This window comes from Zalophus californianus, chromosome 15 (genome assembly GCF_009762305.2).
Source record: "Zalophus californianus isolate mZalCal1 chromosome 15, mZalCal1.pri.v2, whole genome shotgun sequence".
NCBI classification, from domain to species: Eukaryota; Metazoa; Chordata; class Mammalia; order Carnivora; family Otariidae; genus Zalophus; species Zalophus californianus.
In genome coordinates this window covers 12310612-12334161 of record NC_045609.1, presented here as the reverse complement: position 1 = coordinate 12334161, position 23550 = coordinate 12310612, and the positions used below count along the sequence as shown (strand labels likewise).

The following is a 23550-nucleotide window of genomic DNA, read 5'->3' as shown; positions in this document are numbered from 1 at the left end:
ATGCCACAATGCTGGGCACTGTATCTTGAGCACAGGCCAAGGCAAGATCTCTACTGCTCTCGCTTCAAAAGATATCATGGAGAATCTTAGTGAAAAAACCATGCTTTTAGTTTAAATTTCTCAGATAATACTATTAAGGGGAAAAAATGTCCTTTAGTTGGAATCGAGTAGGAGGCCATGAATGTAGCCCCTTGTTTGAACAAATCTGGCAGCCTGGCACTTAATAGGTGAATGAATGTTAACGAATGTAAGAAAGAGATGAATCAACGAATCTCTCATTCGGTCTTAACTGTTGACCCCTGATAAATGATTCTTTCTTTAAAGCTTTATAACTTTCAAAGTTTGCACGAACCTTTCTTTCATAATGTTCTATATGTCTCTCAGCTTTCAAGTTTAGACCGCAGTATTGAATTCTACAAAGATTCAAATCTGATGGAACCAAAATCAATTTTTCACACATTTGGGCCACCTTCACGCCAAGCCGGGGAGCTGTGAAGTTAACACCTAGGTCAAACAACCTAAGAATGGAGGTTTCTTCCCCAAGTCAAGTTTTTAAAAGGTGTTCAACGTGGCACATGCATTTCGGGTTCCTTTGACTTTCACTGGCAACCCCCACTTTGACAACAGAGCTGACATGGCTTTGCTTGGACTTTTAGGAGGCTGAGCTATGAAGACAGGTATAATCCCACTGCCTGCTGTCTGCCAGGCTTAGTCAAATGTCAGACGAGCAAATGAGCACCGTGGAATCTGATGCAGGGTTAAGCAGAGGGGAATGTGTTTGGAGTGCCACTTACTCACCCGGCTGGTGAGGGAAGGATCCTGCCCTGGGGTTAGGCGGACGGCCACACATACCTGGCACTGGACAGAGGAGATGGACGGCAGTTTATGAGTCACTTATCCTCATGGCCTGGGGGAGCGGGACGCTGCAAGCCATGTAGGGTCACATGGGGTTGCCCTCAGGATAAGCCTGAACAACCAGGGACTGCAGGTGGTAAGGGTGGCAAGAGGATGGAGCACCCTGGTTCCCCAGGGAGGATGTGATTGGCTCATCTGAGTAATTCTGTGGGCTGGCAGGGAACTGAAACCCAACACTCAGGGGTATGTGGCAGCTGTGGCTTAGGTTTAGCTAGGGGGCCTTATCCATGGAGCAGAGTGCGGTTTGAGGCCGTTCGAGGTCCTCCTGATTTTACCAGCTGTCAAGACGGCACATAATATTGAGTCTCAGTCTTAGATCTTATACCCCAGTGGACTCCGCGGTATCTTGACATCAATTTAAATCTTAGTGACGATTGAGACTTACAGGGTAGAGAAGGGCCTCCCTAAATAGCAAAACAGGCACTTGACCAGGAGAGAATGGGCCATGTGGTGTGACATGGGGGCAGTGAGGGCATGGCCCTGGAGGCCATGAATCGATATAACCAATGCCTCTGGCAGGAGTGACACCAGGCAGGGGTTCTGTTTGCACTTTGTAACTAAAACAGGAATTCTGTGAGGAGCCCATTCTACCTTCCGATGGAACCTGTTGCCTATAGAGTAGATGGAAGCTGCATCGAGTGGCTCCTTTCAGAGCCAGGCATTGTGTATTTGAGAAGTGGAATGAACACCTTGGTCCCTATCCAGTAATGTCTGGAGCTCCAAGGGGATAGAGAGTGTTCTCGCGAGGCCTTATATGGTGGTCTTACTCTAGGCAAGACATCTGTCACTTTGCTTTATATTCTGTTCATCTGTGAGGCAAGAGATTCCCAGAGCTCTTTACCCCAGAGTGGGCAAGTCTTAGGCAATGGTTCAAGAGTTTGTAAAAAAAAAAAAAAAAAAAAAAAAATTAATAATAATAATAATAAAATAGTGATGCTGCTGACGGGACCATTTGTTGACCAGGGCAGCCGGCACTAAGATGACACCCTGAAGTTTGGCCAATTGTGCTCACCCTTAAATCCCATCTGTTATCAGGGACATCCTGGATGGGCTGGAAAGCACAACTATCCATGAGCTCCATCGTGTATGTTGGTGGTGATCTCATCTTCAGTGTTTGCAAACTCCCACTGCTATTCACTCAGTTGCTCTGAAGGGACTCCCCCCCCGCCCCGCCCCGCCCGCCCGCCCCAGGTAACCCAGGCATCTCAGAAGAGTAACCTCTTCCAGCATCATGGCATCTGGTAAGAGACTGAGGGTAGTGGGGGACGCCCCCTCCCATGGGTGGAACATGCCAGAGGATCCGGGGTTTGCTCCACTTAGTAGCAAGGCCTCAGTAGCCATGTCAAGCTTGTGCGGTTCTGTTTCTGTGACCTAAGGCATAACGGGCAGCAGGGCACGGAGGCTCACAGTGAGAGCCTCTATTTCCAGAAGAGCTTGTCACGTAGCCAGCAATCGCTGTTCTAATGGTATAGAGAGAGAAGGGCCTAGGAGGGCAGTTTCTTGCATCAGAAGCATGTGGACAACTTATGGCTATCATGGGTGGTCTGGGGACTTCAAGAGGAATATGAAGAGGTTGTTGAACCCTGGCAATGAAGGGGTCTCTGAGAATGCTTGTTGTAGACTTTTGTTGGAGGGAGCCAAATTTATGGTGGACCACTTTGCAAGTAACTGTAGCAATGAGCGTAAGTAAAGTGTGTCAATGGGGGAATATGTTGCCTCCAGAGTTCCAAAAGAACTAAAAGATGTTGGACTTGTCTTAACTTGCAGGGACTGAGAGGCTCCATAACTCTTTATTGGCAGCATCAGAGATGGAATAGCCCTTAGTTTACCGGAAGAGTCTTAGGAATTTAACCAAGTTGGCAGGGCGGTGCACTGTGTTGGGGGGCAATGTGCCGTTCCCTTTCTGTGAGCTCTTTTATGGATATTTCGATGGCTTGGATGACTCTGTCAAATGGATGTCCTCAGAGGAGGATGTCATCCATGTAATGTCATACCTGTGATCCTGGAGAAGGTTGGGTGTAGTTAAGATCTTGCCTGCAAACGCTGTGTGGTAGGACGAGGTTGTTAGGTACCCCGTGGGTAGCCTGGTCACCCTGTATAGGTGCCTTTGCAGATGAAGGCACACTACAATGAGAGGCTGCTAAAGCAGACACCGGACAGAACATATTAGACAAATCTCTAATAGCCACATATTTACTAGTGGCTGATAGGATGGAGTCAGTAATTTCAATAATACTGGGCATCAGGTATGGGGCTTTAAAGGATGGGACCACTGCATTAAGGTTGCAGTAATGCACTTTGAGGTGCCATTCATTTTCTTCCATGTTTAAGAAGAGGCCATATTCAACTGTTAAATGGAGAAGCAGTAGATAATCAGCCTTTCACTCATCAGGTCTTAAATAATAAGTTTTGATTTTTGAAGGTCCTGTTTAATTTACCTTGATATTGGTTATTTGAACTGAGAGGTCTATGGGGTCTCATTTTGTCAAGTCACCTTCTAACTGTAAAGACTGAATATTAATTTATGGAGTCAGAGTAGCCATGCCCCCTGTGGGATGCTCTAGGGCAATGGGTGCCGTGACCATGGGATATTGAGGCAAAACGGTCAGGGTGAGGCATGCCTGTCCTCTATTTTACATTCAGGAGCTCTCCTAAGATTACGGGAGGGGGGACACCGGGTTGACCTTTAGTGGCATCTCCAGGTGTAACTGTAATTGGAGCCCCAGTACTGATTAAGTCCATGAGGGTTTTGCCAATTGATGCATTTTAGCAGATATTAAAGCTAATTCAGAACTTATGTCATCAGGCACAGAGGCATCCGGCACTTTATTTTTTTTTTTTTTAAATGTGTGTACACCCATGCAGTGGGAGAGGGGCAGAGGGAGAGAATCTCAAGCAGACTCCACGCTCAGCGTGGAGCCTGACACCGGGCTCGATCTCACAACCCCGAGATCACAACCTGGGCTGAAATCAAGAGTTGGATGCGCAGCCAACTGAGCCACCCATCCAGCACTCTTTCATCTGTGGGCTGTGTAAATGATTGTAGTAAATGTTGGATTTGCCATTGGGTCAAACTCCGGACCTCTGTCTTTCTTTCATTTCCCCTGCCCTTTTCTTTTTGTGTCACCAGATCAACTCTGGGTAGGTGGGGGAATCCTCTGCTCTGCTCGAATTTCTACATTTCCTCCTCCACAGAGCCTCAGATCAGTAATATGGGGGTTGGGGCCTGCCATGGCTGCCTGCCGTACGGTAGTGGTTGCTTTCATGTGGTTTCAGGACCCCAGGCTTGCGTCAGGCTCGAACTAACTAACCCCTCGCCATGCCGCAGGGGGACCATGGGTTTCCCCTGTAACTGAGGATCCGGATCTTCATCGTATCAGGCACAGGTAGCCCAGTGGCCCAGCGGCAACGGGCTGAAACTGGGCTTTTGGCTATGGCCCTGCCGTTCCTTTGTTTTTTATGCTTTCTCTGCGGATTCCTGTGGAATATTTTTATTTCTACCTGCATAAAGCCTCAGCATTCACTTTCTGATCATTCACGGTGCAGACTCTCTGGGGGGTTTATGGGGACAGGCTGAGGAGGCTGATGGCCCACCTCATAGGGAAGGCCAGTCAATCTGCCTGGGGGTCCACCTCCGGGAAGGCCTACTGCTTATGGGTCGCGTAGGGTCCATCAGGCCCACGATCGCAGGATTGGTCCTTTGGCACGCCACTGTAAGCAGCTGCGCTAAGCCCGGGCGCACGGGCTTGGGGGCGTGGCATTGGCACAACAGCCACGTGCCAAACACTCCTTTCCCATTCCCCCCAGTTCCTGGGCCACGGGCTGCCATGGATGTGTACCTTGATGCCCTCGGGGGTCAGGAGAGCATGTGTGCCGCCACAAGGGCAGCGACAGCAGAGGAGACAGACAAGGTCGCCTTTTGTGCCCAGACAACCACACGCAGGAAGCCATGTTTCACTCTCCCTGGGCTGGTGATCTCATTGCTTTCTGCAGACCTCCCAAAGGGCCATCCCCACAGCCATCCTGGCCATGTACGATCGCGGTCCTTGTGCACCTGCCCCAAGTACCGTGATGGCCACCAGGCTGGACACAGCCCCCGGAGAGCTCGAGCCCAGCCCTTGATAGCTGGGACTTAAGTAGGGACCGGTCAGGGCACTTAGAGCTGGAATCCTCCAAGCTTGCCTGCCAAGCATCAGTGGAACCCGACAACATGTCACACGGGGGGGGGGGGGGGGCGGGGGGGGGGGCAGACAGTGAACAGCAGTTTTCATCTTGGGGACGAGGACATTTTAGGTGGGAAGAGAGGACAAACACCGACGTGCATGTCTGGCAACTGGCAGTTCTGTCCCAGGCAGCCCTCACTGGGCCAGTGACACTGGTTCAGTCTGACCGAATGTCTTCCATAGTGGGTGGGCCATGCTGTCTGTGAGGCCAGTTGTCAGACCACCTCCTGTTTACCCAGCTGGTGGGGGACGGATCCTGCCCTCGGGTTAGGCGGACGGCCACACATACCTGATACTGGACAAAGGAGAGGGACAGCAGTTTATGAGTCACTTATCCTCACGGCCTGGGGGAGGGGGACGCTGCAAGCCATGCAAGGTCACAGAGGGTTGCCCTCGGGAACAGCGTGAACAACCAGGGACTGCAGGTGGTAAATGTGGCAAGAGGATGGAGCACCCTGGTTCCGCAGGGAGGATGTGACTGGCTCATCTGAGTAATTCTGTGGACTGGCAGGGAGCTGAGACTCTTTACTCAGGGGTGAGTGGGGACTGTGGCTGGTGCCCTCCCAGGCAGTGGGGTGTAGCTTAGGGGCCTTACACATGGATGCAGAGAGAGCAGGAGACCTGAGGCCTTCCTGATTTTACTAGATGTCTCGGGAGCACATAATATTGCATCCTAATGGTAGGCCTTACACTGCAGAGCGTGTTCTTTATCAAGCTTGTGTCTTTTTCCACCCCCCAGCTGAGGAATGTGATCCCATTACGTTGAACTGCCCAACAGATTCTGATGTGCAACATCAGGTAAGACTCCTTTCAGTTATATTTTCACCCTTAGGCTCTTGCTAATCCTCCTAGAATTTTTTTAGAAATTCTCTTCCAGAGCTTTGAAAAGAAAGAAGAGGATTTTTAGGTAATAAAATAAGTCTGGAAATGATCTTTAGACAGCCCGGTAGATAGAGCACATCCACACAACGTCTGTTACTCCCGGTTACTATGGTAGCTTTAATCCGTTTTTCAAAAAAAAAACTTTTGTCTGTAGGCTAAACACAGACCATCAGTGTAGGTGAATGAAAGAGCAGAGCCTGCTTTCTTTCAGATGGAGTTGGTCTGCTGTGAATGGGAAGCTTTTTTAAAGCCACAACAAAACTGGATAGTCTAATAACATTTTTGTAATGTTTTTATAAAACTTTTCCTTTTTTCAGTAACACGTTATTTTTTTTTTTTTGTCCTTCCCCAAAAAGCAAATCCCGGTACTGTTTTCTGATTATAAAAGAATGTTTGTTATTTTAAACTTCAGAAAGGACAAAAATGTACCCCAAAAAACTGAGACTTGCCTGTCATTCCATTGTTCACCTTTTGAGGTACCTCCTTCCCGAAGCTTCCTTGGGTCACCTTGTGCTTCCGTTACTTCTTGTATTGTCCAGCCCACTTCTTTCTATTCGCTCAAAGCTCATTAGCAGAATTGCACAACGCTTCACAGCTGCTGAACTATATTTAGAGTGTCAAATGTCTCAAAAAGCATGTCTTGCCTCAAGATGGGCTAGTTTGGTCCTGCCCGTTCCATAACGCCAAGGTAATTTTTTTAGTGAGACAAATTGAAAGTTCTGTTTAGGCTTACTTGTCAAACATCAGTCTGTCATAGATCATTAATAGTGATACTCTTGGATAGTCAGATCACTTTTGCAAAAAAAAGGCAAAATTATACTGTAGTTGATAGAACAGTCAGTTTTAATTGTACACAGCTTTCTTGAAAGTTGTCAGTGATGCTGCTTTTAACTTTGGTTTGGGGCTCTTCAGTCACCTGTTGTGAATATACATAGTCTTCTTTAGGAATCCTTAGCATTTTCCTTGGAATTACGATCTAATGATTGACTTGGGCACCGACTAAATTTAAACAATTGTAGTAACCCCAAAGTCTGAAATTTTCTCTTCTTGCGTTCCTCGATTTGTTTAACCAAGTTTTGCTCTTCGCATGTTTTGTAACACGATATAGACTCTCATGAAGATGCAAGAATGCTACATTGTTTGTTTAGCTTGCTTTTAGGGATTTTCCAAAACCAGTTAAGATTAGGACACTGTTCAGAAACTGTTTAATTTTAGTGTCATAGGTCTGGCTATTTGAAGTAAAGACTAAAAGATAAAAATAGATCTGTAAATGAATAAAAGGGGAAGAAACCTATTTGAGATTTTTTTCCAGTTCTGTTGTAAAAGAAATTGTCATATTCCTATGAAAAGTAGGACTGTACCTAGCTACTTCAGTTCGTTATTTCTTTGCATAATCTATAGGATTTGTTCTAACTGCTAGATATCCAAAGGATTCTTTGAAACCAACTTGGCAGTTAAAATACAGAAAACTCACCAGGGGAGACATGTTTAAGAAAACAAAACAAAACAAAACCCATAGTCCATTTTCTGGAGCTCCGACATTAAAAGCAAGCTGAAGATATGTTCTTCAGAATATGTAACATTTGGTGTGTGAATGCTTTTTATTACTTGAAAACTAAAATCCACTTTGGATGATGCAGAGGGAAAACATTGCAGCGTCCTCATGTGCAAAGTCGAAGTCTGACATCTCAGACAAATTACATAGAGAATCCTTTACTTTTAGGAACTTAAAACCCATAGCCCATCTGGTAGAGCCTGTCCTATGTCTACAACTTATTACAAGTGGCATTTGTTGAGTGTATGTTCTGAGACCAAATCTGGACCGGGTGTTCTTGGATGGAAGAAAAAGCAGGGGGTGGGGCAGGGAGGAGAGAAGACCCCCAAAGAGCTTATGGACTCGCTGGCGAAGCAGGGCATCCAACGTGAGATTCTAGGTGTGGGGATGGTTCACAGGGCTTAAAAACATTCATGGAGCTTGGGGCGGCTGGGTGGCTCAGTTGGGTAAGCATCTTACTCTTGATCTCAGCTCTTGAGCTCAGGGTCATGAGTTCAATCCCCATGCTGGGCTCCATGCTCAGCATGGAGCCTACTTAGGAAAAAAAAAAAAAATGTCTGGAACTTTATGTTCAAGAAAACACTTTCCAGAACCTTTAGCCAACAATGAAGTTTCAACTATGTGAACTACATGCACAAACATCTAGCAAATGAGACTAAAGCAAAATTGGTCCCAGTTTGTAGCCAACAATCCATGCCAAGACGAAACCGGAGTAATAATAAAAATAATAAAGATCAGGTTGCTAACGCGGAGTTAGAGGTGATAGAAAGAATGACATTTTCCTCGATTTATGTTGTTTATTTGGTTTTACCAAACTAAAGTCTTTATCTTTTAAGTTTTAGAAACTACATGAAACTACTGGGCTCATTTAGTTGTGACAAAAGTATCATACTAATGTACGGTGTTAACAATAAAGGAAATGGGGGCACCTGGGTGGCTCAGTTGTTAAGCATCGGCCTTCGGCTCAGGTCATGATCCCAGGGTCATGGGATTGAGTCCCACATCGGGCACCCTGCTCAGCGGGGAGCCTGATTCTCCCTCTTCCTCTCCCTCTCCTGTTCCCCCTGCTTGTGCTCTCTTGCTCTGTCAAAGAAATAAAGTCTTTAAAATAATAATAATAATGATAATAAAGGAAATGGGGTGTAGGGTATCCAGGAACTCTTTATACCATCTTCTCAAGATATCTGTAAGTCTAAAACTATTCTAAAATAAAAAGGTATTTCATTTTATCTTATTTAAAGATTTATTTATTTTAGAGAGAGTACGTGCAGGTGGGGGGAGGGGGAGAGGGAGAGAGAATCTCAAGCAGACTCCCCGCTGAGCATGGAGCCTGATGCAGGGCTCGATCCCGCGACCCTGAGATCGTGACCTGAGCTCAAATCAAGAGTCGGCTGCTTAACTGATTGAGCCACCCAGGCGCCCCTAAAGTAAAAATGTATTTTAAAAACCACACTAGGTAAAATTTAGAATCTAGGAAAATGAAAAACTTCATTCACAATTCCACTACTCTAATATTACTGTTTTTTTGTCATTTGGATGGATTCCCTCATACATTTTTTTTCATATGAATAATTATCAAACCTGTTTGTAAATATATCTTCCTTCTGTTATGTAATGTTATCTCACAAACTTTATTCAGTTTGTGACATGGCCGTGCCATCAGTTTGAACGGCTGTGTGGTATTACCGTCTCTGACACGGAAGTGGTTCTGGGATGTGTGTCAAGGGCAGGACGAGAGCATCCCTGCTACCAGCAGCGGTACCTGTCAACGCTCTGAGGAGAGAGCCGCTGACAAATACTTTGCCTGGAGTTGAAGTATTAGGAGGTCCTAGGTGATAAGGCTGAGGGATAAGCTGGAGCCTGGGCCCTAGGGCCTTGAATGCCAGACACGGGTGGATGGAAGGTATTGGGCGTTGTGAGTGCTGGACCAATGACCATATCTGGGAGCCCCAGGGGGCTGCAGAGAAGATGAGGGTAAATTTTAAGCCTGTAACTGGGACCTGGTCCTACCAAAAATATAAATAAAGAATTCAGGAAGAAGATAGGATTCATGTGTTGCCGGGATTAACTTCTGTTTATCTGTGGGCTGTGAAACAGGAGATCGAGGTTTGTAGAGGTTGGGGCATGTGAGATTTGTGGCAATAGAAAATGCAGCTCTAGGTCTTGGTTTAGGACTCTCGCATCAGGAGGTTACAGCTGAAGCCTCAGGAGTGGACGAGACTGCCAAGGAGGGAGTCCTTGTAGAAAAGCAAAGAGGGGAGCCAAGGATGGAAGCTTGAGGAACACCTCAAGTGTTCCTCATTTGAGGCCAGAGGAAGAAAAGGGGCTCAGAAGGAAAAATCGGTCATCGGGACAAAAACGTAAGTGTAAGGCTTAAAGAGTGAGTGGGTGATAAGAAAGTTCATGCAGTCCTGGAAGTTTCCTTAAGGGAGCAAGGAAAAAATATTGAATTCTTGTTTGAGGGTGTGAGAAAATACGGGGGAAAAAAAAGCTGCTTCTTTTCAGGATGGGAGACAGTGGATTTTAGAGGATAAGGTATCACCAGGAGTGGAGAGATTCAAAACAGGAGAAGAAGGAGAAGTAATAATTAGTGGGGTCTGTTTTCCTTACAGGATTAATGTTCCTAGCAAATACTGATTGATAATGTGCTTAAAGATGTTCTGTGGGGTTGTGCCTGGGTGGCTCAGCTGGTTAAGTGTCTGACTCTTGATCTCAGCTCAGGTCTTGATCTCAGGGTTGTGAGTTCGAGTCCCCACATTGGGCTCCATGCTGGGTGTGGAGCCTAGTTTTTTAAAAAAATGTCCTGTGGGGAACACCCAACATACTGGTTTCCTTCAAGGAATGTATAATCTGGCAGGGAAGATACAGGCACACATATATTAGATAAATATCTGAGGTACGTATCAATGAGTTAGCATTTTAAAAGTAAGAATCTCAGGGCGCCTGGGTGGCTCAGTCGGTTAAGCATCTGCCTTCGGCTCAGGTCGTGATCCCAGGGCCCTGGGATCGAGTCCCACATCGGGCTCCCGGCTCAGCGGGGAGCCTGCTTCTCCCTCTGACCCCCCCCCCTCGCATTCTCTCCCTCTCCCTCTCTCTCAAATAAATAAAATCTTAAAAAATAAATAAATAATTAAGTCAGAATCTCAACTTTTTCAGAGACAGGACAAAAAGAAGACTGGTTAGGTAAAGATACAAGCATTATTTTTAGATGCAGACTCTAGAAGCTGGGATAGCTGATGTCAGATTTGAGTAGCGCCCTGGATGGCGACCCTTGAGTGGGGCGGGAAGGGAGGAAATTTAGTGAGGAGATTAGGAGCTAGAGGGTGTGTTCCGTCCACACAGCAGGGAGGCGAGAGGCCGTCATGAATGAGGCAGTGGCATGGTGGCATTTGGTAAATTGGAAATGGATTGCAACAGGATAGATGATGCCGCATCCATCCATCCGTCAAGTCTTCGATACCACCACTCTCTTAGGTACCGGGGATATAATGGGGAATGCTTAGAGCCACAGTCAAAGTTAGCATTTTGACATCTCTGGCCTGGAAAGCTGAGTAGTAATGTTTCTGGATGCTCCCAGAACAGAGGCCCCCGTAGGCAGGTAAGCTGAGAAACTCTCCCTTAGATTCTCGGAGAATCTCAGCACATCTCCATAAGGGAAGGGAGGGAGAGGAGACAGCTGATCGAGTTCATTCGGCAGATGAGCAAACTTCTCTGAACAGAGGAAGCCATGTTTCTCCCACCACCTGGGCATGCCTGTTAACCTGGGCATCCAGCAGGGTTAACAGCTCTACTTCGGAAAGTGCTGCTTGGGGCAAAGAGGTCTTGGTCTCCCAGACCTGGGGAGCTTCCTGAGTCTCCCTGTAGAGTGATGGCATAAGAACAGAGTTTTAGACAAGTCATCCCAGCGGTGGCTTATCCACGGGAGACCTAGGGAGAAACCCAGAGGCTCTGGTGCTCACCCAGGAATGGGGTCCCCAGGGCTCGGGTGTGAGATGCGGAGGGTAGAGTGAAGAGAGGAGGGTGCCATTCCGAACACCCGTGCTGGTGTCTAGGACTGCTGTTGCCCAAGCACCGCAAGTGGGGTGTCACCACTCTGGAGCCTCTAAGTCCGAGACGGATCCTTCTGAGGGCGCTGGGGGCAGGCTCTGCCCTTGCTTGTCAATGGCCATCTCCTCCCTGTGCATGGCTCTCTGTATGAACGTCCCCTTTTCACAAGGACGCCAGTCATACTGGTTTAGGGCCCAGCCTCATGACCTCATGGAACTCAATACCTCTGTAAAGAGCCCGTCTCCAAATACAGCCACGGTCTGAGGTGCCAGGGGCCAGGACCCCAACGTATCTCTTTGGGGGGGGTACATAATTCAACTCATAAGGACATTTGCAAACAGAACAAAACGAGAACCAAATGACAACATGTGTGGGAGGAGGTGAGAGGGTTTGGCATCTGTCAGGCTTGGGACTGGAGAGAAGGAACACTGGTGACCGGGCACACGGGGGTCACTGCCAGAAATAGGAAAACAGCTAATCTGGGCAGTGGGGAGGCGGGGAATGAATTGATCTTTCTTTAAGCTCTTAAAATGTCACCTAGCACATCACAGAGGCTTCGTGGGCGTGCAACTAATACGTAAGGCTGACCAGGAACAAACGGTATAATATCGAGTGTTTCCACGGGTAATAGTGCTCAGAGGGAAACGAAGCAGGGGAAATGGACGGGGAGCCCCAGGGACTGGGTGGGAGTTGCCATTTGTAATCGGGACTTGGAATCAAGCTTGCTGTGTTCTGGGTACCAGAGCAAATGACACATTTGGGGAACATGTGAAAAGAAAGCAGTCAAGGCAGAAGACGTGCAGAGTCCCCAGAAATCAAGAGCCTCGGGTACCAGCAGCCTCCCCCCTTCCACCCACCCAGGCCCTCGTGTGGCCATGTGGCTTGCAGGGACCCACACGGCCAGGTTTCTCCCTCCAGAAACCCACAGGGGAGCTAAGCTGGCAGGACATGCAAGGAAACAAACACAGCTCAAGGCATTGACTTTGGGGGTTCAGACAGGCTCCTGCTCCTTGAGACCACCCTGCTGGCCATCACTGAGAAGAGAGGCAGGCGGGGTAGAGATAAGGGAGTGGGGCAGGTTGTAGGAGCTTTGAGCTTCCAGAATAGGAAGAGGAGGGCGGAACCTTCCCAAACCCAGGGGTAGATTCTAAAAGCCCTATAGGTGATTCCGAGGCACCCCACTTCCTCTCCTGCAAACAAAATCACTGAATGGGAGGAATAGCATCTGGCCATGGGTTAAATTCACCTGTTCTACAGCAAGGCTGATGTATGAATAATTTTAGTTCACATTAACATAAATCTACAGGTGCAGTTATTGCAAGATTGGTCACAAATGTACCTCCTACCCTTCACCTGCCATATCCTCTCACCACCTTACCCTTCTTGGCCATTTTTAGATAATCCGTGAGCTTGACACGTGACTTTGCACAGAGAAGGGGCAGGCGTCCTTCGCTCATCAAGTGGTTGCTCTATGATCTGACGCCGTAGGCAGGAACGAGAATCCTTAAGGACAGATTTACAGAACGTGGAAAGCACCTATTAGTGACCCATAGAAAACAGATTTAAATTTTCTTACTAAAATTAGTGTCCACCTATGATCTGCTCAGCCCAATGGATCTGGACCCTGACTGCACATAGGAATCACTTGGAGAACTTTTATGATACACCAATGCCTGGGTCCCATCCCGCAGAGATTCTAACTGAGATCAGGTTTGGGGTAGGTTCCCATCACAGATAGTTCTTAATGCCCCGGGAACTTCACTGTGAGGCACAGTGAGGAAGGCTGGGGTAGATATGCATCCATGACGTGAGGGGACCAGACACGCCCACAGCATTAACTTTTCATTTTCCGTGCATGCTCCCACCTGCTCCTTCCCGGCGTAGCCCTGTGTGGTGCCCCTCTCCAAATGTCCCCTTTTCATAAGGACGCCCATCCTCTTGGATGAGGGTCCTCCCTAATGACCTCTCTTTAACTCGATTGCCTCCGTAAAGACCTTATTTCCAAATACAGTCATGTACTGAGGTTAGGACTCTGACGTATGAATTCGGAGTGGGGGTGGGGGAGGGTGGTGGGAGGAGGCACAATTCAACCTAAAACAGCATTCAGTGATCTGGTGTTGATTATATTACAGCATTTATCTTGGAATCTAATACTCGTTTGGCATTTAATAAGTGGAATGGACGGATGAACACCTACCTTCTAGCATCCGGGGTATTGTGTGCCAACCACTAATCTGTGCAGAAAACACACACCCTGATTGTTTACATCCTCTTCCAAGCAGAAAGCCAGGGCTTTTCCCAACTAACTAATCTCCAAATAAAAGTCATGTTATTATGAAAAGAAGATACGGGAAGTATTATTTCCTTTTTTTTTCCCCCTTTACGGGGATATAACTTTTGTAAATAGCTGTAATCACACTGTACATGTAACGTTTAAAAAAATATTTATTTATTTTAGAGACAGAGAGTATGAGTGGGAGAGGGAGAGGGAGAGAGAATATCAAGTAGACTCTGCTGAGCATGAAGCCCAACACAGGGCTCAATCTTATGACCCTGAGATCCTGACCGGAGCCAAAACTAAGAGTCCGACTGAGCCACCCAGGCACCCTTCCTTTCTCAACTTAATACGGTATCCTAAGCATTCTAAGAGATTAATGGGGTGTAATCAAAAGAATAATAATTAACATTTTTAAGGCCAAGAGTTATTCCAAGCACTCGCCTGTAGGAACTCATTTAATCTTCCAAATGACCCTATGTGGGATGCACTAGTATGATGTCCGTTTTACAGACGCACACTGCGACACAGAGGAGTTAAATAATTCATTTACGGCCACTCAGCTACTGAGTAGGAGAGCCAAGATTTGAAGCGTGCAGGCATATTGACTCCAGCCTCCATGCTTGGGGTTGCCACTGGCCTCACCATGGGCTTTGGAGCTAGGCGGACCTATGAGGCCCCTAGCTCTGTCACCTTGAGCTGGTTACCTGACCTCTCTTGGTCAGTTTCCTCCTTCCTAAAATGGGTAGAATAGTACCAGTCTCCTGGCACACAGTAAACGCTCAATAAATATCTGGTTAGTGTTGCATTTAAATGAACATCATACCGTACCTGATTAACTCTTGGCCTTAAAACTCAAAGCTTGTCTCCTCACCTCCAGCTCAGGCCTGATTGAAATTTTGAGGCCCAAAGAGATATGGACGTAGTTCCTCTCTCCTTCCCCCAGTGAGAACACAGGACCCTATAATGGCCTGATGTGGACGGAGCACTCCCAGCTGAATGTTTGCATTTGCCCCCAACAGCCAACCCCAGCCGCTTCTCCCCCAGTGGTATCTCACAGCGTCTTACCTGAGTAGGGACCTTTCAAGATGGCTCCGCTCCACTTGGCCACGGGAAACATGTCAGGGGCAGGGACAGCTCCCTTGTCACTTGCTCATACATGCAGGTTCGGGCCTCCCAGTGGCAGGAGGGTCGGGCCCAGGGTAGCTACACGTCAGTCAGCATCCAGTCAAGGAGCGGGAGGCTGGCCTCCCCCTTCTGGCAAGCACCCCCCCACAGGTGGTGATCCTGAGGCCCCCTCACCTGGTTTGAATGGGCAGAGAGGCTCCCCTCCCTCCTAATGGCACGGGAAGGGAAATAGCCTCTTCTTCCAGTTCCTTCGAAGAAATCTCTTACAAAAGCTGAAGGTGGGGATGGGGTAATTAAAGGTGGCACCACCACTCTGGGCCCCTTTTTAGCTAGTCCTTTGGGATTTACCTGGCACCACATACCATTGTCCTCCACTTGGGGCCCCAGTCAAAACTCTTGAGACGCTAGGAAAATGTCCCATCTCATATCCTGTGATATTCTTGGCCGTAGAGTAATTTAAGAGTTTCCTTATTGTGGAACTTGAGGTGGTTTCAACTGTTTTGCTCTCTGAAATATTGCTGTGGTCAACGTCCTTCCCCTGCCTCTCTCCCCCCACCCGCCCACCCCCGCGTGAGGCTGTCAATTTCTTAGACTACATTTGCATCTGTATTTACAGACTAGACCTAACAGGCCAGGCTGCCAGTCTGACCTTCCTCCGAACGAGTTCTAAGAGCTCAAATCAGTTCCTAGTGACAAACGCCACTAAATAAAAAGATGCTGTTTTATCTGTTGAAAGCCTCTCAATAACTAAGTGATTTCTTTGAAATTGAACAAAACCTTTTAAAGATAAAGCTGCACAGTATGTTGCCCAGACTAGATGGGAGGGGGGCAGGGGGCCCACACCCATTTTTTAAGCCATGGAATGCCAAGCATGCTTGTTGACAGTAGTATACCAAGTACCCTACTGAGACCAAGACTGAAGTTCTCAACCCTTTGCAAGCCAGAGAACTCTCTTAATTAATGATTGATGCCCAAGACATTGTGGCTAATCTTGGATCTTGTTTATTCATCAAAGAAACAGAAGTCTTTTATTTCCAAGGACACATGTTTTGTATCTTAGGAGGACACACGTTTTGTATCTTAGGTAGGACTCTCTCCCCCCACCCCATGGCCTTGACCCCTCATCTACCATCCATGCCTCTTTTTTTTTTTTAAGATTATTTATTTGAGAGAGAGAGAGAGAGAAAGCAGGGGGAGGGGCAGAGCGAGAAGGAGAAGGAGTCTCGAGCAGACTTCTGTGCTGAGAACGGAGCCCAAACGAAACTCGATCCCACAACCCTGAGATCACGGCCTGAGCCAAAACCAAGAGTCAGCCACTGAACCAGCTGCGCCACCCAGGCACCTCCGTGCCTTCATTTCTGATCTCTGGGTCCTCACCTTCCTCCCAGCTCCCAGAGGCCAGCTAGCTAGGCACTGCTGATCCTGACAATTTAGAACGTGGGTTTGGGCCCAGATGTGCAAACTGACAGCTTGGCAGGGTTCGGGCCGAGGGGGCCCCCAGAAATCATGTTGTTCGTGGTTTCTTTTGTTTTACAGTGGAGGGAACCAGAGACCATTGATGAGGGACAGTGTGGGGACCTGTGCCTTGTCCTGGGTCACCCTCCCCCCCCACACACACACACACCCCCTCCCCACCCCCGATGCCCAGCATTTCTGAGTCAGTAGCCACTGCTCTTCCCAGTTGCTGCTGGGCCTCTTGCCTGGGGAGATTTTTGGCTTTTCCCACAGTTCTAAATGCTCTCTGTCTGGCAGCGCCGCGTGGGTCAGAGCGACTGGAACAAAACCGGTAAACGGTGGGGCTGCTCTTTTGCTTAAATTGGATTGAGAGGTAGTTGGCAAAATCCTCTCCAGCAGCTACATTGCCTTGGCAGACCCACTGATCTAGCAGACTCTGCAAACCCGGAGCAATTATGTGCTTTATAATAACAGGGAACGGACCCAGGCAGCGCTCGCCGGCGATGGTATCTGAGGGGAGGCAGCCCGGCAGGTCACCACCTGCCCTTTCGCAGCAATCCGTTCAAGCGCCAACAAGATCTGCTTAACAGATTGCTGAGCCCTCTGGTTTGTTCTTTGAGGGAAAAGCAGAGAGCTCTGGCTGGAGGAAATACTTAGTGGTCTCTCACTTCATCCCTGAGACTGACGTTTCGAGAATGAGGAAGCAGTGCTGTTAGGTAAAACCAGAAAACTTTCCGTGGAGCCTGAACTTGCTATTTTTAACTCTGGTGAGAGGGACTTCCTTCGGCTTTGCGGTCCCTCACTACCAGTCCAGACTGGAGTGCCCTTTCTTGAAACAGGCTGGGAGAGGGCTCCCGAGGCGCATTTAGAGGAAGGGGAAGGAATTTCAAGGGTGGGTTTTGCTGGGATGGAACCACCTGTTCTGTAAATGTAAGTTTTATACATCTCCCACTTCCCCTGCTCCCTCTCTCCTTCACTTACCCACCTTCCACCCCCGCCCCCGAGTCTACACACTTGACCACCTCACCTCTACTAAGGGGATTGGGGATTGGGGTGCCCCATGTGGAGAACAGATACACGAACCCCTTAAAACCAAGTGGTACCAGGTGAATTTGATTAGAATCTTTCAAAGGGGTAGATCTTTTCTTTGTCTTGATACCCTAAACAGTTTTGCCTAAAACACATAAAGATCTGACTCCCAGGATAGAACTGAACTTCCGCAGGTTGTATCAAGAACCTTACTTGTTCTAGACTAATTTGTGTATCCAGCAAGGTGACCTTCCACTGGCCTGCCTCCTCGCTCTGCTTGCGCCATCCCTGGGAATGACTGTGGCTGGTAGCACATCATCACAGGGAGCAAGTCCTCCACCCCCGCCCCCAACACCCAACCTTGTCCCTTTTCTGCTCTCCCTCCTCGTCTCTCCCCCTGCCTGCAGCCTCAGCTCTCAACAGCCCTCCCCTTGTCAGGCATTTCGGACGGCGCTGCTCTTGCTGATTTTTGGTGGACCCTGCCTTGCCTCGCGCTCAGCTGGGGTAGACCAGGACCACCTGTATTCTGTGTTTCTGAATGCTGGACACAATAATGAAATGTAAACTGCTGTTCCCACAACAAATTCATGCTGTCCACTGCAGTCATCATTCCAGGGCCTCGATAATGTTTTCTTTAATAAACTTTCCAGAAATGAAATTTTAGGAGAAAGATCAAAGTACAGACAGTCCCCAACTTAGAATGGGCCAACTGAACGATTTTTCGACTTTACGGGGGTGCAAACGCGAAACGTGTTCAGTAGAAACCGCACTTGAGATTTGAGATATGCATATTTTCTTGGGCTAGTGATCCCCAGTATGATCCTCTCTCCTGATGCCAGGCAGTGGCCCCAGCTCCCAGGCAACCACGCGGCCACGGGGTCAACAGCCAACACACCGACAACCCTTCTGCACCCACACAGCCGTTCTGCTTCCCACTGTCAGTAGGGTGCTCAATGACATGAGATCTTCTGCACTTTATCAAATGCTCTTGCCCAACTGCAAGAGATGCTCTTGTCCAACTGCAGCCTAATATAAGTGTTCTCTCTCTCTCTCTTTTTTTTTAAGATTTACTTATTTGAGAGAGAGAGCATGCAGGAGGGAGGGGCAAGGGAGAGAGAGAGAGAGAGAAGCTCAAGCAGACTTACTGCTGAGCATGGGGCTCGATCCCACAACCTGGAGATCACGACCTGAGCCGAAACCAAGAATCTGAGGCTTAATTGACTGAGCCACCCAGACTCGCCAGCTAATGTTAAGTGTTCTGAGCATGTTCAAGGTCAACCGGGCTGAGCTATGATGTTCAGTAGGTTAGCTATCATAGTACATTTTCAATTTAGGGTTTTTCCAACTTACAATGGGTTTATTGGGATATAACACTGTCATAAGTCAAGGAAGATCTAGAATCTAATTTGATAGTCTAATGTGATGTTTTATTAACTTATTTCTACTTTTGGGCCAAGTCAAAATAATATATTTGTGGTCAGACACATACAAGCCAAAGGGCAGAAATGCCGGCTTTCTAGCACTTAGTAATTATTTCCCTAGGAACAGCATAAGAGGAGTTTATTAATCACTAAATTATACAGTCCCTCATTATATCCACTCTAATTGTTTGACTTAAAGGCTTCTGTTCTTATTATCATTCAGTGCTTTATTTGACTGTAATGCCTTTGAATTTCACTAGTGAGTTACAATTCCACTAGCCTCCCACTGGTGTGGGTGTTGGGGTACAACCACCTACATGCACAGTTGAGAGTGCAAATTGATACAACTTTCAGGACACTGGTTGGCAGCATCTATTACTCATTGATTAGGCGATCACCCTTTAAGGATCCTACAGAAATCCCAGCAGAGTGTGTTTGAAATAGAGAAAAATTGCAGATAACCTATATGCCCATCTGTAGAGACTGGTTGAAGACATTTTGGTACTTTGACACGGTACAATTAAAACCATTAAAAAGAGGAGAGACCACTGGCCTTAAAAGATATTCATAAGATATTATTTTTTTAAAGATTTTATTTATTTGAGAGAAAGAGACAGAGCATGAGCGGGGGGAGGGGCAGAGGGAAAAGCAGACTCCCCGCTGAGCAGGGAGCCCAAGATGGGGCTCGATCCCAAGACCCTGAGATCATAACCTGAGCCAAAGGCAGATGCTTAACCGACTGAGCCACTCGGCTACCCTCCATAAGATATTGTTAAATAAAACAAATTGTAGGGGTGCCAGGGTGGCTCAGTCGGTTAAGCGTCTGACTCTTGATTTCAGCTCAGGTCATGATCTCAGGGTTGTGGGATCGAGCTCCACATTGGGCTTCACATTGGGTGGGAATCCTGCTTAAAATTCTTTCTCCCTCTTCCTCTGCTCCTCCTCCACTTAAAAAAAAAAAAAAGATGCAGACTAGTATGGTTTGGGGTTAAAAAACTGTCTCAGTCTTTGTTCCTATGACTAAGGAATCAGGGAGGACATGCCCCAGATTGTAACCAGTAACCTCTGAGGGGGAGATGGGCTGAGAGATTGAAAGATTTTCACATCTTTTGTGGCTTTTTGAAAAAAACAGTTTGAATAACAATATTCCTTAACTTACAGTGCGGTTATGCCCTCATAAACCCATCGTAAGTTAAAATTATTTAAGTTGAAAATGCGTTACTGGGCGCCTGGGTGGCTCAGTTGGTTGGGCATCTGCCTTCGGCTCAGGTCATGATCCCAGGGTCCTGGGATCGAGTCCCACGTCAGGCTCCCTGCTCAGCACAGAGTCTGCTTCTCCCTCTCCCTCTCTCTCACAAAAATAAATAAAATCTAAAAAAAAAAAAAAAAAGAAAATGCATTGCTACGCCTAACTTACCAAACATCATAGCTCAGCCCGGCCAACTTTAAATACGCTCAGAACACTTATGTTAGCCTGCCGTCGGGCAAGAGCATCTCACATGAAGCCTATTTGATAAAGTGCAGAAGATCTCATGTCATTGAGCACCCTACTGACAGTGGGAAGCAGAACGGCTGTGTGGGTGCAGAAGGGTTGTCAGTGTGTTGGCTGTTGACCCTTGTGGTTGCATGGTGGCCTGGAAGCTGGGGCCGCTGCCTGGCATCAAGAGAGAGGATCGTACTGGGAGATCACTAGCCCGAGAAAATATGCATATCCCAAATCTCAAGTGCAGTTTCTACTGAACATGTATCATGTTTGCACCCCTGTAAAGCCAAAAAATCATAAGCCTTTTTTTTTTTAAGAAAAATCAGGAGCCATCTGTATTTTTTATTTTGTGTGTATTTTTGTTTTTGTTTTTTTTTTCAAATTAAAGTCATGGAATAACTCATTCAAACATTTGAATGGTATTTAGGCCTAACCAACTTCCAGGAGCACCTGGATGGCTCAGTTGGTGAAGTGTCTGCCTTTGGCTCAGATTATGATCTCAGGGTCCTGGGATCAAGTCCCATGTTGGGCTCCCTGCTCAGCAGAGAGCCTGCTTCTCCCTCTCCCTTTGCCCCTCCCCCACTCATTCTCTCTCTCTCTCTCTCTCTCTCTCTCTCTCTCTCAGCCTCTCTCTCAAATAAATAAATAAAATCTTAAATTTAAAAAAAAGGCCTAGGGGCGCCTGGGTGGCTCAGTCGTTAAGCGTCTGCCTTCAGCTCAGGTCATGATCCCAGGATCCTGGTATCGAGCCCCACATCGGGCTACCTGCTCTGCAGGAAGCCTGCTTCTCCCTCTCCCACTCCCCCTGCTTGTGTCCCCTCTCTCGCTGTCTCTCTCTCTCTCTGTCAAATAAATAAAATAAAATCTTTAAAAAAAATTTTAAAAAGGCCTAACCAACTTCCATATATTGACACTTGCAACCAAGTGGTCTGTCTCCAGCCCTACATAATTATGCACCATGGGAAGGTGATAGGGTAAACTGCAGAGTGGTAAGGGTGCTTGCTCATCTTACAGGCAGTGTGTGCTCCGGCATCGCGTGCATCGATTTTCGAGTGTTAGAAATCTAGGCAGAAACCCCCTGCTTCTCCGAGACACCCTCTCCCTTTGCATGTGCAAACTGTAACCTCCTGTGAAACACTTGATGATATTTCGGAACAGTAATCAACTATACTTCATGCTCAAGGGGAAAACCCCTCCCTCCTTCACCTTTGAAACCGTAGCAAGGGTGTGAAATTACACCTGAGTGTGCCTGGCCTCCAAGTCACAGGAGTAGCTGCTCCGGGCTTTGACCCCCACTTCAACTCCAGAAGTAGCAGGTCTTCCTTGCGGTTGGATAGAACCCTCTTTGAACCAAATGTACACAAACCCACAGGTTCGCTCTCACCCCAGCAAAGCAGTGCAGCCTTTATTTCAAATTTCCATTCTTCTGCATTTCGTTCTTTCATCCTCAGTGGAACTTTCCCTGTTCCCTGAGGTCTCACTTGAATTCCTGCCCACCTTTGTGCTCCCCTGGCTTTCTCTCTGTGCGTTTCTAACACGTTACTCATTCCTTGTGGTATCAATATTTATGCTCATGTCTTTGTTTCATTACCGGCTTGGAACCTTGAAGCCACGAGGATTTGGATCCTTTGTCTCCATATTCCAAGCCTTAGAATGGCCTCGGACACTGCGTTGGTGCTTGGTAAACGTACCCTAAATTAAATACATTTCTAAAGGCCAGTTTCTGGAATACGCTTTCAAATAAATAGATATGCCCAGCTTTTTATATATTTAGTATACTTCAGTAAAAAGTAAAAGTGTAAACAGTTAACTGCAACAATCATATTTAATTTGCAGAAAAAAGAATTAAGTATAAATTGCTTTAGAAAAATCCAACAGGAGACTCATAGTCTAGTCCTAATGTGTAGAAGCGGATGATCGATAACGTTCATTCAGGAGAGTTACACCAGATACCCACTGTGTCTTGGGAATTCACACCACTGAAGGTGGCTTGAGTTTCACTGGCCATGTGACAGGAGACTCTAGGTCAGTCTAAATCCAAGCTATAGAAGATCTGTTACTATTGCACACCTAAGCTTTTAAAATCATATTTTCAAAGCCATTTACTAAAATATTGTCTTAAAGCACAGAGATCAAGCTTTAGCATTGGTTGTTCTCCCAAAGAAGCTACCTAAGCATTTTGACTGAACTGGTACCTCAAGTGGGTAAGTCCATTTGCGTGGAAGGTAGCTCTTTTCTGGCTCTTTGGGTATAATTCGGGTTGCTGCAACCAAGTGAGCAGTGATAACTTGGTTTGGGTCTCCATGGTGGTTTCCAACCAGACTCAGGTGATAATCAGGTGAACCAACCTGTTGAGTGCTTTCCCACCCAGTTTTCCTTTCCCTGGTTTACAAAATAACAAAGATGGAACTCTTTATTCATTAGCTAAGCATAGACATTTAAAGTGGAACTAGACAGTCCGGAAGAGCATGTTTCCTAGAAGACTAACTCCTAGGTGCCGATTAGTACCTTCCCCATCAATCTGTCAGCGTCTTCTGCTTATCAGTCCATCCCCACGTGGGATACACATTCATCTCTGAGGAGAAAGTTTTCCCCACAGAGTGTTCTTGGCCTTTGGGTTTCTGTTGCCATGTGAAATCTGTGTGAAATTTCCAGAGGTGGCTCTTTGTCACCTGGTGCCTTCAGCTCCCTAAGCAGAAATGGGACCTGGCGACTCATTTATAAGCTAACCAAAGTACAAAACGAGTGCAACCTAGCCAACTTTCTGCTCAAAGAATTCTTGGCAGCAGTTAACATCTTTTCCCAAGTATAAGGTAATTCCCCCGTATTCACAATGAGAAGGCTTTACAAAATGGGGATTTTCTTTAGCCTGCTTGGGTATAGAAAACGCTGGTGTTCAACTTTGCGGTCCCTTCAAATTTCCTAAGGAGATTAAGAAAAATTTTTTTTATTGTGGTAAAGTACACATAACGTAATATTTACCATCTTGGCCATTTTTAAGTATATGGTTCTGTGGCATTAAGTCCATTCAGGCTGTTCAGCCATCACCACCATCCATCTCTAGAACTTTTTCATCTTCCCCAACTGAAACTCTAAATCCATTAAATACTAATTCTCCCTTCTCCACTCACCCCACA

General features: G+C 47.0%; 1 protein-coding gene across 4 annotated transcripts in view; it reads left to right on the top strand.

Moving 5' to 3' along the window:
- EDARADD (EDAR associated death domain) overlaps positions 1–23550 on the top strand; it is an 82801-nt gene that overhangs the window by 39886 nt on the left and 19365 nt on the right. For all 4 annotated transcript variants that reach the window (XM_027597234.2, XM_027597235.2, XM_027597233.2 and 1 more), the window contains one exon: positions 5878–5936. In XM_027597234.2, the coding sequence (XP_027453035.1) occupies positions 5878–5936 (59 nt within the window). The remainder of the gene's footprint in view (positions 1–5877; positions 5937–23550) is intronic.